The 13,878-nt window shown below is 41.1% G+C and overlaps 1 protein-coding gene across 5 annotated transcripts in view; it reads left to right on the plus strand.

Annotated features, from left to right (window-relative positions):
- The window catches only part of KATNAL2 (katanin catalytic subunit A1 like 2), a 33,481-nt gene that overhangs the window by 17,205 nt on the left and 2,398 nt on the right, over window positions 1–13,878 (plus strand). For 4 of the 5 annotated variants that reach the window (XM_026865400.1, XM_026865401.1, XM_026865404.1 and 1 more), the window contains 5 exons: window positions 169–287; window positions 2,359–2,450; window positions 4,312–4,422; window positions 12,443–12,605; window positions 13,518–13,620. In XM_026865400.1, coding sequence (XP_026721201.1) covers window positions 169–287; window positions 2,359–2,450; window positions 4,312–4,422; window positions 12,443–12,605; window positions 13,518–13,620 — 588 coding nt within the window. The remainder of the gene's footprint in view (window positions 1–168; window positions 288–2,358; window positions 2,451–4,311; window positions 4,423–12,442; window positions 12,606–13,517; window positions 13,621–13,878) is intronic. The other variant, XM_026865403.1, reaches the window with a different exon arrangement.

The raw sequence follows: 13,878 nt of genomic DNA on the forward strand, positions 1-13,878 counted from the left end.
GGGGTTGGACTAGATGGCCTTTAGAGGTCCCTTCAAACCCAAGCCAGTCTGATTCCATGTCTTTTTTTACTGTTTTTTTTCTGACTGGTAGTAGGATGCAGGGAATTATTCAAACATTTACACTGTATTTCTTTAGAGAGTGAATTTCTTCAATGCTGTTGTTCGTAGGTACTGGAAAAACATTGCTTGCTAAGGCTGTTGCGACAGAATGCAATACAACCTTTTTCAACATATCAGCATCCACCATTGTCAGCAAATGGAGGGGTGATTCAGAAAAACTTGTCAGGGTAAGGATTATTATCATCTCATTTGTTATACTTCAACAAACATCAGGTTTCCACTTAAAGAACTGGAGTTTAACACAAAACTGGAAAGTGAGTATTCCTCTGATATAATCTTTCCTTTCTTGGACAAAATGTCTAACTCTGTATCCCATTAAAATGGGAATTATACCACTTCTGCTGGAGTCTCACAATGGATTCTTGCTGTGGAATTTTAGTTCTGTAATGTGAGATGACACAGATGTCCTGAAGGCAACAAATATTTTTGACTCACTGAATAAGAAACAGGCAAACAGATTTCCTAACTAAACTAGTGTTTGCTTAGTGACCGCTTCAAAGCGCTTCACATCCTTTTGGCAAGGATTGGCTCCTAGGCTCCCCACAAAATGTTATTTAGATTCCCAAATTCCCTACTACTCTTAGTCTTCAGGGCACAGAATTGGCAAAGTACTCCCTTGTCACAAAGATCTTATAGTCAAACGCAGATGTAGTGTTTTAAGGAAGGTAATTTGATGGTAAATGGGTAGATGTATTTTTGCATATAGACTAGCAAGTAGCATGCGTGGCTCAGCTGTGATACAAAAAAATTCAGGAGCTCAGGTGTAGCATGCTTGCCATAATGTGCCCATCCTAATCTCTCCATAATGTCCATCCTTTCAGTGTAAGAAATCCACATGCTATTAGCCTGCCTTAACACACATCTCTTGGGCTACACTTCAGATAGATACAGAGCTCTTGAGAGTGAATAATCGTAACAGATTGCACTTGGCAAATGGCACTGCAAGCATTGTTAATCTCTCTTGAAATTTAGGCAATCTCTGCAACATAATTATTCTTCACATGTCCTTTGTCCTTTAAAATGGCATATTTTTCTTCTGACATTCACCTCCTGTGTTATTTATCCCCTTGACATCTGTCTCAGTAGCTTCTTAGAAGTTTCCCTTCTGGCAGGAGTAGGGATGGGACAGCCCGTTTTTTGACACTGTCATCCAAAAGGTTTTTGAGAACATTCTGCAGCATTTGCAGTGGTATTGAGTTTGTGTCATTTTACCCTTAGTTGTGTTTTTGTCAGAATCCAAAAATGAAATGAGATGGTGGATCAGGACAGCTCTAAGATAAGTATTGTGTGAATTTATATCCTAAAATCGCACGAGGCTGGTGAAGGAATTTTCTCAAGTTGTGTGGAGTATATGTGGGTTATGTGGTCATTTGGAGGCATGTCCACTCATCTTGTTTTCCTCAATTCTCAGCTGTATTGGTGTTATTTTATGTTTTATATTTGTTAGTAAAATTGTAGACTGGTCATGGACTACTTGTGACTCTGGGCAAATAATATGCTTCGTATCCAAAGTGTAGAAAGTAATATTTTTTTAAAAAAATTTGTTTTTTCAAGTGTTCGGATTAAAAAGTGCTCGATTAGTATATATTGTTAGTAGTATTTATTTAAAAACTCAAAGAACGTTTCACTGAAGAAGAACTGACAGTATGTTCTTACTGCTAATATAAGCTTCCCTACATTTACAGTAAAATAGATGAAACATCTCCAAAGGGCAGACCCAGATTTTCAGTGTCAGCTTAATATTCCGTTTTTTAATCTTGATTGTTCAAGCGGTTTATGTTTGTTTTCACCAGGAAAAACAAAACAACTGCTTTATTCTTATCAAGAGAATTACTCCACTTCCTTTCATTGTGGTTCAGCTGACTTGTAATTTTTTTTTTTTTTCTCAAATCCTTATTTAACAAAACTACAAATGGAGCAACAACAAAAGATGATGTTTAATCTCTGATAACAATTTAAAAGTTCTCAGAATCCTCTGATAGATAATTTTCTTCTATCTCATTATTCACAGGGTACTCTGATAGGATTAGCCAGAAAGATTTACACATAAAGACAAGATTACAAGTCAAGATTCAGGGACCCTCAGCCTACCCAGAGCTTTTTTTCCCCAGCATTACCCCTCTTTATCCTAGAAGTCTGGAATGTGGGTGCTGTTATTTATCTTCTGTGCCAGTGGCCCTTAATGCCTTTTTGTGTTATTTTAGCTTTTCTTTTACGTTTATTCTTCTTTCTAAACAGGTGTTATTTGAGCTTGCCCGGTACCATGCTCCTTCCACAATTTTCCTGGATGAGCTGGACTCAGTCATGAGTCAAAGAGGCACTATTTCTGGGTAACTAATGAGATCACTTCCTATGGCTTTAGAAGAATCTTTGTCCCCCTTTTACTGCATCTTTTCAATATCATGTGTGTGTGTTCAGGTGCCGACCGGTGTTTAATCATGCAGTGTACCTGTTAGAAATAAATCTTAGCTAAACTAAAGCCTAAGGCTACTCCATAAACTCTGGGCGCTTGAAAAACTTGTCTTTTAGATTTTGTTGACATTATAATTAGAGGGGTAACGGCAGTTTTCTTTACTTTTTATTAAGCAATTTTTCTTTTGTTCTGTTGTCAACTTTAGTTTAGTGTCAACCAGTGTGCTATTGTCAGAATGCCTATCAGCTCTGAAAGCACCATTTCATGGAAGTGTTGTATACGCTGTGGGGATGTAAAGAGCAAGATGTAGTGGTTGTTTCATTCAGAGTAGATGAGATCCTTAGAGAAGCAAGAGTGAAAGACAGGTTGTGTGAAGAGTAGCAAGGGACTGTGGGTCCAGCAAGACTGTGAGGAGGGAAATGCAAGAGTGTACAACCAGTGGTGCTGTACTTTAAGGGATTTCAAGAGGAAATAAAGGCAAGGAGGAGGGGAACAACCTATGACTTTTTAGAGATGAATAGGAAACAGCTGGTTTTGTGACAGTTTGGACAGGCTTAGGTGTAGCAGGGTAAGATGGGGTGTTCATGGTGGAATGGCATTTTCATTAATGAGACTAATTTTAGTGGCATTGTCAGGACTTCCAGATGCAGGAATGGGAGGATATTATTGTCATCCGTGGTATAGGCAGTTTATAGTTTAAAATAGACTGAAAATGTTATGGATGGGGAAGAAGCAGAAGTATAAAAATATTGTTATAACCATTAGGAGCCCATTACAGTGTATTTTATGTACTGTAAATTATACACTCACAAAGATTTATAAATAGAACATGACATATTGTAAAGATGCAACATAATAATTGTCAGTTAATAGCTATAAATTATGGGCCAAATTTTGCTTTCATGTATACTTTTAAAAGCTCTCATTAACATCTCTGGATTATATATTTTAATAAGGATTTTTATCTAAGATTATACAGTTACTTTTACATATCCTTATTAAATATTGACTTGGCACTGATGTGTGGATGCGTTTGCGGAAATAAGCCATTAAACCTGAATTGTAGCTCTTAGCATCTAAGGCCCTGATGTTTTCTCTGGGTTTGATCCAGGAGTTTCCAAGAACTCCACATCTGGGACCAAGAGTTCAAATTGGTTTCCTGCAAAATTGGCTACCTGGATCAGGGCCAGAAATCTTGGCATTTTGCTTAAAGCTCCCCTTCTCTTTTCAGGGAAGGATCCTCTCTGTGTGGTCTCCGCCCCATTTTTAAATTAATTTCAATATGGCCTATTTTTCTGTTTGCTTTTGATAGATCATTTTGCAAAATATTGAATTCAGTAGGAGGTGTGTCTTCTTGTGACCACTTAAAATTCACTCACAGAAAAATGCCAGTAGTTGCCCTGTATAGGTAGGTGTGTTAGTTATTTAATGGCAACTATCACATTATAAGAATTCTCCTACATAGATCGATCAATCAAATCCTTAGCTGTTTTCCAGTAAACATCAGCATTGCATGGAGATTAATATCAAGAAAAAAAAAATATTCTTTGGATTCAATAAGGGTGAATTCTCCTCACTTTAATGCACTGAAAAGAGTCCATTTAAGTAATCATTAGAAAGCTTGATTTTAATGCTTAGATGTTAGCTAATGGAGCTTAATCATGCTTTGAACTGGGGCAAAACTGTGACAAGGGCTCAGTTGCTGTGAATGACACTGTATAAATAAAGATGATTACTTTAATGCACTGAGCAAATAATATTTCTCTGAATCTTGGTAGTGGTGAACATGAAGGAAGTCGGCGGATGAAAACAGAATTACTGGTGCAGATGGATGGCTTGGCCCGATCTGATGATCTTGTATTTGTTTTAGCAGCTTCCAATCTGCCATGGTAAGAGATCCAGAGAGTACATTTTGAATACATTTGCATGAGCTTCTAAGCGCAGATAAAGATTCTATTTAGACTCCTGCAGAAAAGCCTTGATACTTGGTTAAAGCATTTAAAGATTAATTTGGGGCTTTTACTTTTAAACTCCACGATTCTTGCTATTTGTGCCACATGAGAATAATCCATAATAAAGTCAACATATGCTGGTGCTACCAGCTGCTAATATTAAAAATGGAGTATTTGACTTTATAAACAAGTTATTTACTATGTTTAAGCTAAGAAGGATTTCAGCCTGGGACTGTAAGGTGCTTAAAACATCTAGTGCTTAGAAGGATACTCCACAAATAGGAATGTTGGGTTTTATTGGTATGAAATGTGACTTTTAAAAGTTGAGGGACAAAATTATTCACTTTCTTTTAAGATAATTTAGAATAGAAGATTAAATGGTTTATGGCTGGAACTAGTGCATTTCAACATGTTGGTTCTCAAAGCGAGCAGGACATGTATTGAGAACAGGACAGACAGAAAAGGATGAGGTAGGGAGGTGACATTTGTAGGGTAACGACTGTAGATGGTGGGGGGAGTGCAACAGCCAGCAGAAAATGGCCAGCTCATGTGCTCTCCTTGAACAGCGTCTCCCGTCGCCGCTGTCAGAGCCACCATGTTGATCTGGCGTGATCATTCATCTGGACTAGTGCGGTGTATCTCTTTCTTTCACGCAAAACATTATCAAATGGTTGGGAATAGTACGTGAGGAAAACAATGGCTGTTGGTTAAGCACATCTATGTTTAACAGTCTGATTTGTAGCTCATTAATAATTTTCCAGAGTACTAGCCCACACCTATGCAGGGAACTGAAACACATTGACGATGGGCTTGTTCTTAAAGTTTACATAGGTGTGGAACTAGTCTGTGAAATTCTGGCTGCTCCTGTCCTTGGGCTACCCATCTATGAAATCTTCAGTGGAAGATCATATTTTCCTACAGAAAAATCTGTACATTGAATGCAGAGAGCGGAACCTCAGCAAAGTAAACTGTGGAAATCATCTGTTTGGTCTTGGATGCAGATGCCCACAAAAAAAGATGAGTTAGGCATAAGAAGGATTTTTTTCTTTCTTTCCCTGAAGTATACACGAAGCAGAGAAATACAAGGTGTCTGCTGGGGGCAGGCTGAATGGTTGTTTTTGCAGTCTGCTGATCATCACAGCACTGAGGTCTGTCTTGATATCCATGTCCCTAAAGGTAAGCAGACCTAAGTGGCCCCACTCACCTCTCACATGTAGAGGTGGTCAAGAAGTCAGAAAAGGAGAAAATAGCAGTGCTGTTTCCAGCGAACTTCAAACCACTGTCTTGGAAATGTTTGGTGGAGCCCAACGGCAGGTGTTCCCAGGAATGACCCTGTGTGAGCAGTGGCTTAGCAGCATTTCAAGTGGTGGTACTTGAAATTTGACTGAAAGGCACATTTATTAACATGACGCTTGCCCAGCTCTGCAGTGTTGACAGCCACAGCACAAGGTGTCCAAAACTGCCTGGCAGCAAGGGAGGGCTCTGCACCCACAAAACCACAGGCTTCTTTCCAGCGTTGTTTTTCATGATTAGTGGTTTCTGGATGATTCTTGTGAGGTTGCCACAGGGAGGTGTGTTGGAAAAGCCTCTCTGTGTGACGGGAGGACTCCAGGCTGTGACCAGCAGGCAGTTGCTGGCTGTAGGGCATGTCCAAGTCTGAATGACCTAGTGTGTGTATCCCCAGCTGCTTGCTTTTGAGTACTTCTAAAAAAGCCTCATCTCCTAGTACAAATGCACTTCTCAGACATGACACACCACCTAATGTTCTCTCACAAAGTTTGTGGTAATGCTTTATTCCTCTCCTCAGCTGACCCCCTTTTTGGGAGACCTGGCTGAAAGGCCAAGGGAACAGGCAGAGAGAATCAAACAACAGAAGTGATGTTGGTACCTTGGAATTGAGGCCCAAAGTTAATATTTTCAGTCAATCCCATGTGGCCTGTAAGCCTGGCCCATTTCAAAACATGTTGGTGCTGAGAAGCCTGAGTCCTTCAGCGTACGTCACCTTTCATGAACTTTTGTGTTCACATCACATAATTTTGGCAGCTAAGGCAGAAGGCAAATTTCCCGTGCTATGAGACAGACAAGTCAACAGTGAAACAAGAGATGCAGAAATTTAGAGCATTCGAGAGACCCACAGCAGTCAGTGCTGTAAATTTAACATCTTCATCAGTGACTTGGACAATGGGACAGAGTGCACCCTTGAAGATGATACAAAACTGGGAGGAGTAGTTGATAGACCAGAGGGTTGTGCTGCTGTTGAGAGGGACCACGACAGGCTGGAGGAGTGAGCCCACAGGAATCTCGTGAAAGCTGAAGTGCAGGTGATCAAACACTGGCACAGGTTGCTCAGGGAGGTTGTGGAATCTCCATCCTTGGAGGTGCTCAAAACCTGACTGGATGTGGCCATGAGCAACCTGCTCTGGATGAGCCTGATTTGAGCAGGGGGTTGGACTACATGATCTCCAAGAGATGACTTCCCACCTTAACCGTTCTGTGATGTTGTAAAGCAAAGCAGGGGCCTAATTTAGTACCGTGAGAGTAATTCTAAGTATTTCTCTCTTCTGAATGTAAGAAAGCCTAAGGGATTGGTCTTCTAAGTTAGGCATAGAGGCACAGTTGCTGCATAAAAAAAAAAGTAGTGTGTTACCCTTCGTATCCCTCATTAAAGTTATATAAATTAGATTAAATACCTAAGAACCCATTTGAGAATTACACGGTTCTTCTCTCCTGTAAAGGTTGGAGTTTCTGTCCATCATGGATAAGAGATCCAGTCTGCCTCCTTCTACAAGCCTATCATTCGTCTACATTTTCTTTCCTAATACAAAATCTTATGTTTCCCATGTAGTCAGGGAAGGATGGTTCTGAGAGCCAGACATCTTACCTGCTCAAATCCAAGTGCCAAAATATTCAGAGGCTTTCATCTGCCTCTCTCTATGGCCTGCCCAGGGCTTTCAGACTCTTTAACTATAAGAATGGCTGTGTGAGCACCTAAAATTTTTGTAGAAATTAGATGTACAAGTTAGGCTGGTTCCTACCCTGGCCCAACAGTGCAAGTACAGAGCCATCACTGGCTTGTAAAGCCACAACAGAGCAGAGTCTGTGTGTTGGTTTGGAGGATTTATGCCTTGGACAACCTCATGAATTTAAATCAGTACAAAATCCACCCCATTTTGTGTTACAGTATCTACATGAAAGGAACTGAGCAGAATTTGATTTAATTATGTTCCAGTTGTGTAAGAAAATACTGAAAAATAAATAGCTACTGTGTGTGTAACAGTTAAGTTTGAAAGAGGATTAATGCATTAATAATCCATTTGGCTCTATGGTTCATTAGTAATATGCTATGAATGTTTATGTTATTGTAGCATCGTTACCCTTTTAGGAAGAGAAACTCTGAGCAGTGCATTGCACCTTTCTGTGGTCTTTTAAATTATCTTGTGAGTAGATAAGCTTCACATGTAATGCTGCAGCATGGCAGCATTAAAAAGGATCAGATGTCTTCAGAGGACCCACGTCTTTCTACTCCTGCGCACTGCTTTGAAAGGAAAAATTGGATATTTCAAATCCACTGAGGAAGAGTTCAGAGACAGTAACTGGTTTGAAGGTCACTGTGTGGCTGGTGGTGGATCTAGGGATCTTGGAGATGTGTCAGCGTAAGCATGAGGCTGACCTCTCTCTCGATGCTCCTGCAGAAAGAGATTCCTGCACGTGTCTTGTTAGTGTGTGTCTGTCTTATGCAACAATAAACTCTTTCTGGAAAGTCGTGCAAAAATTACAGAATGCAGTTTTGAGTGTTTTACACATTTGATTTTGGATCATTTTGCAATTACGAAGTGCTAATTTCAGAAAAATTGCTTCTTTGAAACATCAGAAATGTCACAGCTTTTTTAAGGTAGATCCAAAATGACAAGATTTCTATTCTGGGGAACTGCTCCCACATAAAACTTGCAAACTCCGTTGGTACAAGGGTGGCATCTGAGCTGTTGTGAGAAGCCAGCTCCCACTTTCAAAAGTTTTATACCCGAGAGCTTAGAATTTTCTTTTGGACTTTCTGAACTTTGCTCATGGGCAAGTTGGATTTTGGCCTCTCTTAAGCAAATCCAACCTTTAAAATGTGACTGAATCTATCCTTAGAAAGGTGTTTTAGGAGGATAGAAAGCTTGTGAAAGCCATGAGCATCTTATATCGTCCCTGAGGCTTACAACCTGAAGAATTTGGGAGCATGCTTCTAGAGAGGTTGGCAGGATTCAAACACCCTTTAACATCTCAGCTCTATGCTTACAGATTATTTTTATTACTATTACTATTATTTTTATTACTATTCAGTCGTACTGTAAGACCCCAGACTTCAGCTGCATAGGGATATTTCATGACAAAGTTTCAAAATACCTAGTACTGTGCAGTCCAAGGTTGTGGCTTCACAGCACAGCCCTGTGCTCGTGCAAACATTTGGTATTAAGCTGGATTTCAAGAGATTTGTTTAACTTGGATTTTTATTGATCATGAAAAAAATTAGTACCAAGCTGCTTTTAGATGAGTGAAAAGAAGCCTAAACAAAGCTCTTTACGCTGTCCTAAGCTGCACTGCAGCTATTGATCTTCCTCTTCAGGCAGTGCTTGCTGCCTAGCCTTACTACCTGCTGCTCATGAAGGCACTTCTTATTGACAAATTACTTGTTGAAATGATTCAACGTAATTAAATAAAACAAAGGCCTCATTAGTGAAGAAATAAAGTGTTCCTTACCCATGTAGTGAATGTTTCCTAATGTATTAGTGGATTTTACTTCCGTTGCAGTGCTGCTTGCTCCTCCCTCCCCAGCATCAGTGTGGGTGAGGCTTTGGTGCAGGCTGATAGACTCTTCCCTTCTGTCCGACCTGAGTCCTGTCATTGCCGTGAGTGCATGGCCAAGATGAGCTCAGAAAGAGGTGGGCTGCAAAATCCTAATCAGATCTGGGATTACCCCGTAGTGAGCCCTTTCCTTCCCTCTCATCAGGGAATGGTGTACGGTGGAGGAGAGCGGGAAGGGGATTGGAGAAGGACAGTGTGGGGAAGCCCTAAGAGGGGCAGGAGAAGGTGTGGAGTGAGAACAAGCCCCCAGCTTATGGGGGCCCTGCCCAGGCCTCTGCACTGGGGGATGGAAGGTGGGAAGGATGAGAAGTTTCCTCATTCTTGATGCCTTTTCCTCTAGAGCACCACAGTGATGATTGCTCTAGGCAGGGATTAACTATGGACCAGTCAGTCCTTGTTGCTGTTTCTGGGTTCACCTCTGGAGTTGTTGAGGTCCCTTCATTTCTGCCTAAAATGCATTTGTTACCCTTCTCCCTTCTGGAAATGAAAATAGGTGTCTGTCTTGTTTGTCGTCATGAAATTTGGGAGTGATAACATGGCATGATGCATCCTGATGTCAACCTGGGGGAGCTCCAAAAAGTCACCCACTTATAGGTCCTGTACAGCTTTGTGTATCCTTCATGAGCATTTCTTAATACTGTTATTAGTTATTGTTTCAGAGAATATTTTGTTTGGCTCAATGCTTATTATTCTATTCTGATTACTGTCACTTAATTTGATCACTAACAAAACAATTTAGCAAACAACCTAAACACTTCAGATAGCAAAAATGTGATGTCTTTATTTTGCTCTTCAACCAACAAGCAGGGTCACTGTAACCTTTCTGGATAAACAGAGCAACTTCTGTGCATCATCGGATTTATTTACAGAATGTGGCTAGGGAGCTCATGAAACTGTGATCTTGGAGGGACACCCCAGGAATGCTCTGAAGTAGGAAGAGTGATGGAAAATGTCATCATTTAGAGGATATGTGGGATATTTGCAGAGGCTCTGGCTGTGGTTGTCCTTTCCCTGCAACAGTGGTTTAGAGTATCTACGCAGTCATCTCTAAAACCCTTAGGACTTCTGCACTGTTTACACAGAGGATGGTAATAAGGGTAAACAACAGCCAAGGGGTTGGTCAGCCAGAGAATAATTATTTCCAGCCAAGCAAAGCAATTTTGAGGAGAAGTTGAACTGAAAAATACATTTGGAAGGTCAGCAGGGACTAATGTGGTTCTTTGTCCAGTCTGGGTGGGATCCTGTGCAAGAGGAGTTGTACTGAATGTTGGACGGCATCTTAAACAGCCTAAAAATATCAGTAATAACAATATGTCAGCAGCCATTGATTAGCAAACTCTGGTATTTACTTCTGAGGCCTTGATTAGAAGGACTGGGATAGATCTGAGCGAGTTCCTATTGTCCTTTGAGTTCCTACTGATCTGTTTTTCTCATCTCCACTTTAATTGCCCTTGGCTCAGCGCATGTGGAACAAGCTCTCCCAAACTGAGAGCTCTTTTTTGGGGAGAGGGATGCTTCTGCTGTGGCTGAGCTGGGAGCCAAGCACGCTGAGGTCTGTCAAAAACCTATTCAGGCACATAGGTGGAGATTTGGGAGCCCATTTTTGCCATTCTTTATCAAATACTATGTCAGTAGAAAACAATTGCTATTAAAAAATAAGGAGAAGTCACCAAAGGTGACAGAAGTAGGCTCTGTTGACATGCTACAGATCCAACTTGAGCTGGCTTTGAGCTCCCTATAAATTAAAGAGGAGTTTCATACAAGAAGCGTTGCTTGAATGTTGACTTTGCTGGCAAAAAGATTTCACCAGGGAGTCAGGAAAGGTAGGGGCAGGTTTATTTAAGTGTAGCTATGGTCCCAGATTGCAGGTGCAGTCCTCCAACAGCTGGCTCCTTCTGCTCAGCTGACAAGGGTGGCACTGGTGCTTAGTGCTTGTGTTTTTCTGCCTGCACAAGGCATGTGGAAGTGTTTTTCCCCTTGATGAGTGTTTCTCGGCAGAGGTTTGAATTATATTTTAGAATGAAATAACAAGCCCGTGACTGAATGGGGCCAGTAGAGGAAGATTGGTACAGCACTTGGAGGGATAATAGCTCAGAGCAGCTCCTGAAAGACACTGGAGACTTATGCGTGAGTAAATATTTTGCAGCAGCTATTTCTTGTTGAAAATTATGTGGATGACTGGGGTACCTGTAGACGATTCCCATTACACAAGTGACATGGGATGAACTGGAGTAGGAATTTGTATTGAGTTATTTGGTTGTGTTAGATGTAAACAACTGAAAAGCACTTGGGGGAAAAAAACTAGATTAAAATGAACTGTTTGGATGTGTGTCTGAAAGAAGCTGGCATGCTGGGCGAGCCAGGACTCCTGACACTGATAGAATCTGTGGCACTGGCAAGAAGAACTGTTTCTAGGTGGTGATGAAATGCATTGAGAAAGGAACAGAAAGAAATATTCATTTTTCTTTCAAGCTTCCTTTGTGCATCACTAGCAAGTAAAAATGAAGAGTAGTCCCAATCTTTGGTATTTTACCTTTTTTTCTTTTTTTTAGGCAAAACATCGGTGTTGATGTTGACAGCATCATCGTTTTTGGCTGACACATTTATCCAGCCTGTCCATCCTTCACATGATTTTTTATAAAGATACTTGCCTTTGTGGCTGTATTATTTATATTTTGTACTGCAGGAGCAGTCTCAGATTGACATCGTGTTCTGCCATAAACATGGTGCTCACATCCAAGACCTTCAATTTGTATTTTATACCTACTAAGCATCCCTTGCAAAGTAGCAGTTAATTAGGCCTGACAGTGCCCCAGACAATTTGTAGCATCTCCTTAATAGCAAAGGGAAAAAGGGAGATGTTGTTCCTGATGAGACACGCTGCAGGTGGGTACCAGAGCCAGGGAAGAGAACTACAACTTCTGATTGTTACTGTTAAGACTCACTGTCACAAGCCAGTGTATTGCTAACACACTGAACAGGAATACACTGGGTAATTAACAGCCCCCACTTTTTTTTTTTTTTTTTTTAAATTACATTGACACAGTTACAGATGGGGTTAAAAAGTGTCAGCCCCCATGAGACAATTCCTCTCCTCCTTTGCTTTCAGGGAGTTAGATTCTGCCATGCTGCGGCGGTTGGAGAAGAGAATTTTGGTTGACCTCCCAAGTAAAGAGGCACGGCGGGTGATGATCCAGCACTGGCTGCCCCCGCTGAGCAACACTGGAGGAGTGGAGCTGAGAACGGATCTGGACTATGGCTTGCTGGGCCAGGTGAGCCTGCATCAGGGACAGCGCCCAGGCGGTGACTGAGGTCTCTCTGTGTGGGAGCCATTGTGGCAGAGGAGGTCCAGAGGGTTGGGATAGCACCTCTGGGCACAGCAGCTGTGAGATATGGAGCTGGGGGAAGCACCTCAGCTCAGTTTGAGGCTCCAGCCATAGGGAGACCAGCGAGGCACGAGGCTGAGCATTTCACCAGCACGTTCCTGGTTGTGGAAATAGCTGGTTTCACACAGCTCTGCTTGCAAAATGGTGTCTTCTGATCCTCTCTGTTGGGCCAGATTTTCAGCCTTAAATACAGGGAGACTTCCAGCAACAGTATATTTTATCACTCTTCTCACCAAGCTGGGAGCACTTCCAATTCATCGGGGTAATGAACAGTTAATTGTGTAGGGAAGGTTTGTCACAGCTCCACTGCTGCAGGAGAAAAGAGCATTTAGACAGTGAAGAGATTCACTAGATAGGAGGCTTTCTTCATTTAGCCCATTGTCACATCCTCAATTCTTTGAAAATATCTTAGAGCTTACCCAGTTGGCCCCTTTTATGTCTGTTCACAGAGACAATACTGCTAAGTTTTTGTTTCATAAGCACTACTAAGGAAATATAGTTTAAAAATGTTAACAGGAGAGCCAGGAACAGACACAGAAGAGCAGGTTTTATTTGATCTACAGAAAATTGCCTTTAGAAAGAAAATGCCCAGTGTTTTCCTTGCTCCTACAAGGTAGTGTGGGCACTCAAAACAAGAACAAGCTGCATAATATTGAGGGGAGTATGTACATAAAAATATATATGTGCACATATATATATTTTATACAGGAATAGACTTTACAAATATTTTAGATAAGACAGATATGCTTGTAAATTCCATTCCTGACCGATTTTGAAGCTATAATATATCATTCACAGGAAACAGACGGGTACTCCGGCTCAGATATAAAACTCGTCTGCAAGGAAGCAGCCATGAGACCAGTGAGGAAAATTTTCGATGCTCTTGAAAACCATCAGCCAGGTACCACAGCTCCGAGTGGAGAATCGGGTCTGGGAAACACTGATCCACCGCTGTAACTCTAGACATTATAATGTTAACCCCAGCAGGTGGAGCTCTGTTATCTGCTTAGGAAAGTTTTAAACTACATTTCTGAAACATCTGCCTAAGCTAACATTTCTGAACATGTCTTCTTTTAAAGCTGCCGGTATCTGTGCTCTGTTCACAGATATCAATTTTTCCTTATCTCACTAGGATTATAATTTTGGTTTTGCATATTGT

Source organism: Athene cunicularia (genome assembly GCF_003259725.1).
Source record: "Athene cunicularia isolate RWA chromosome Z unlocalized genomic scaffold, athCun1 chrZ_part1, whole genome shotgun sequence".
Lineage (NCBI taxonomy): Eukaryota > Metazoa > Chordata > Aves > Strigiformes > Strigidae > Athene > Athene cunicularia.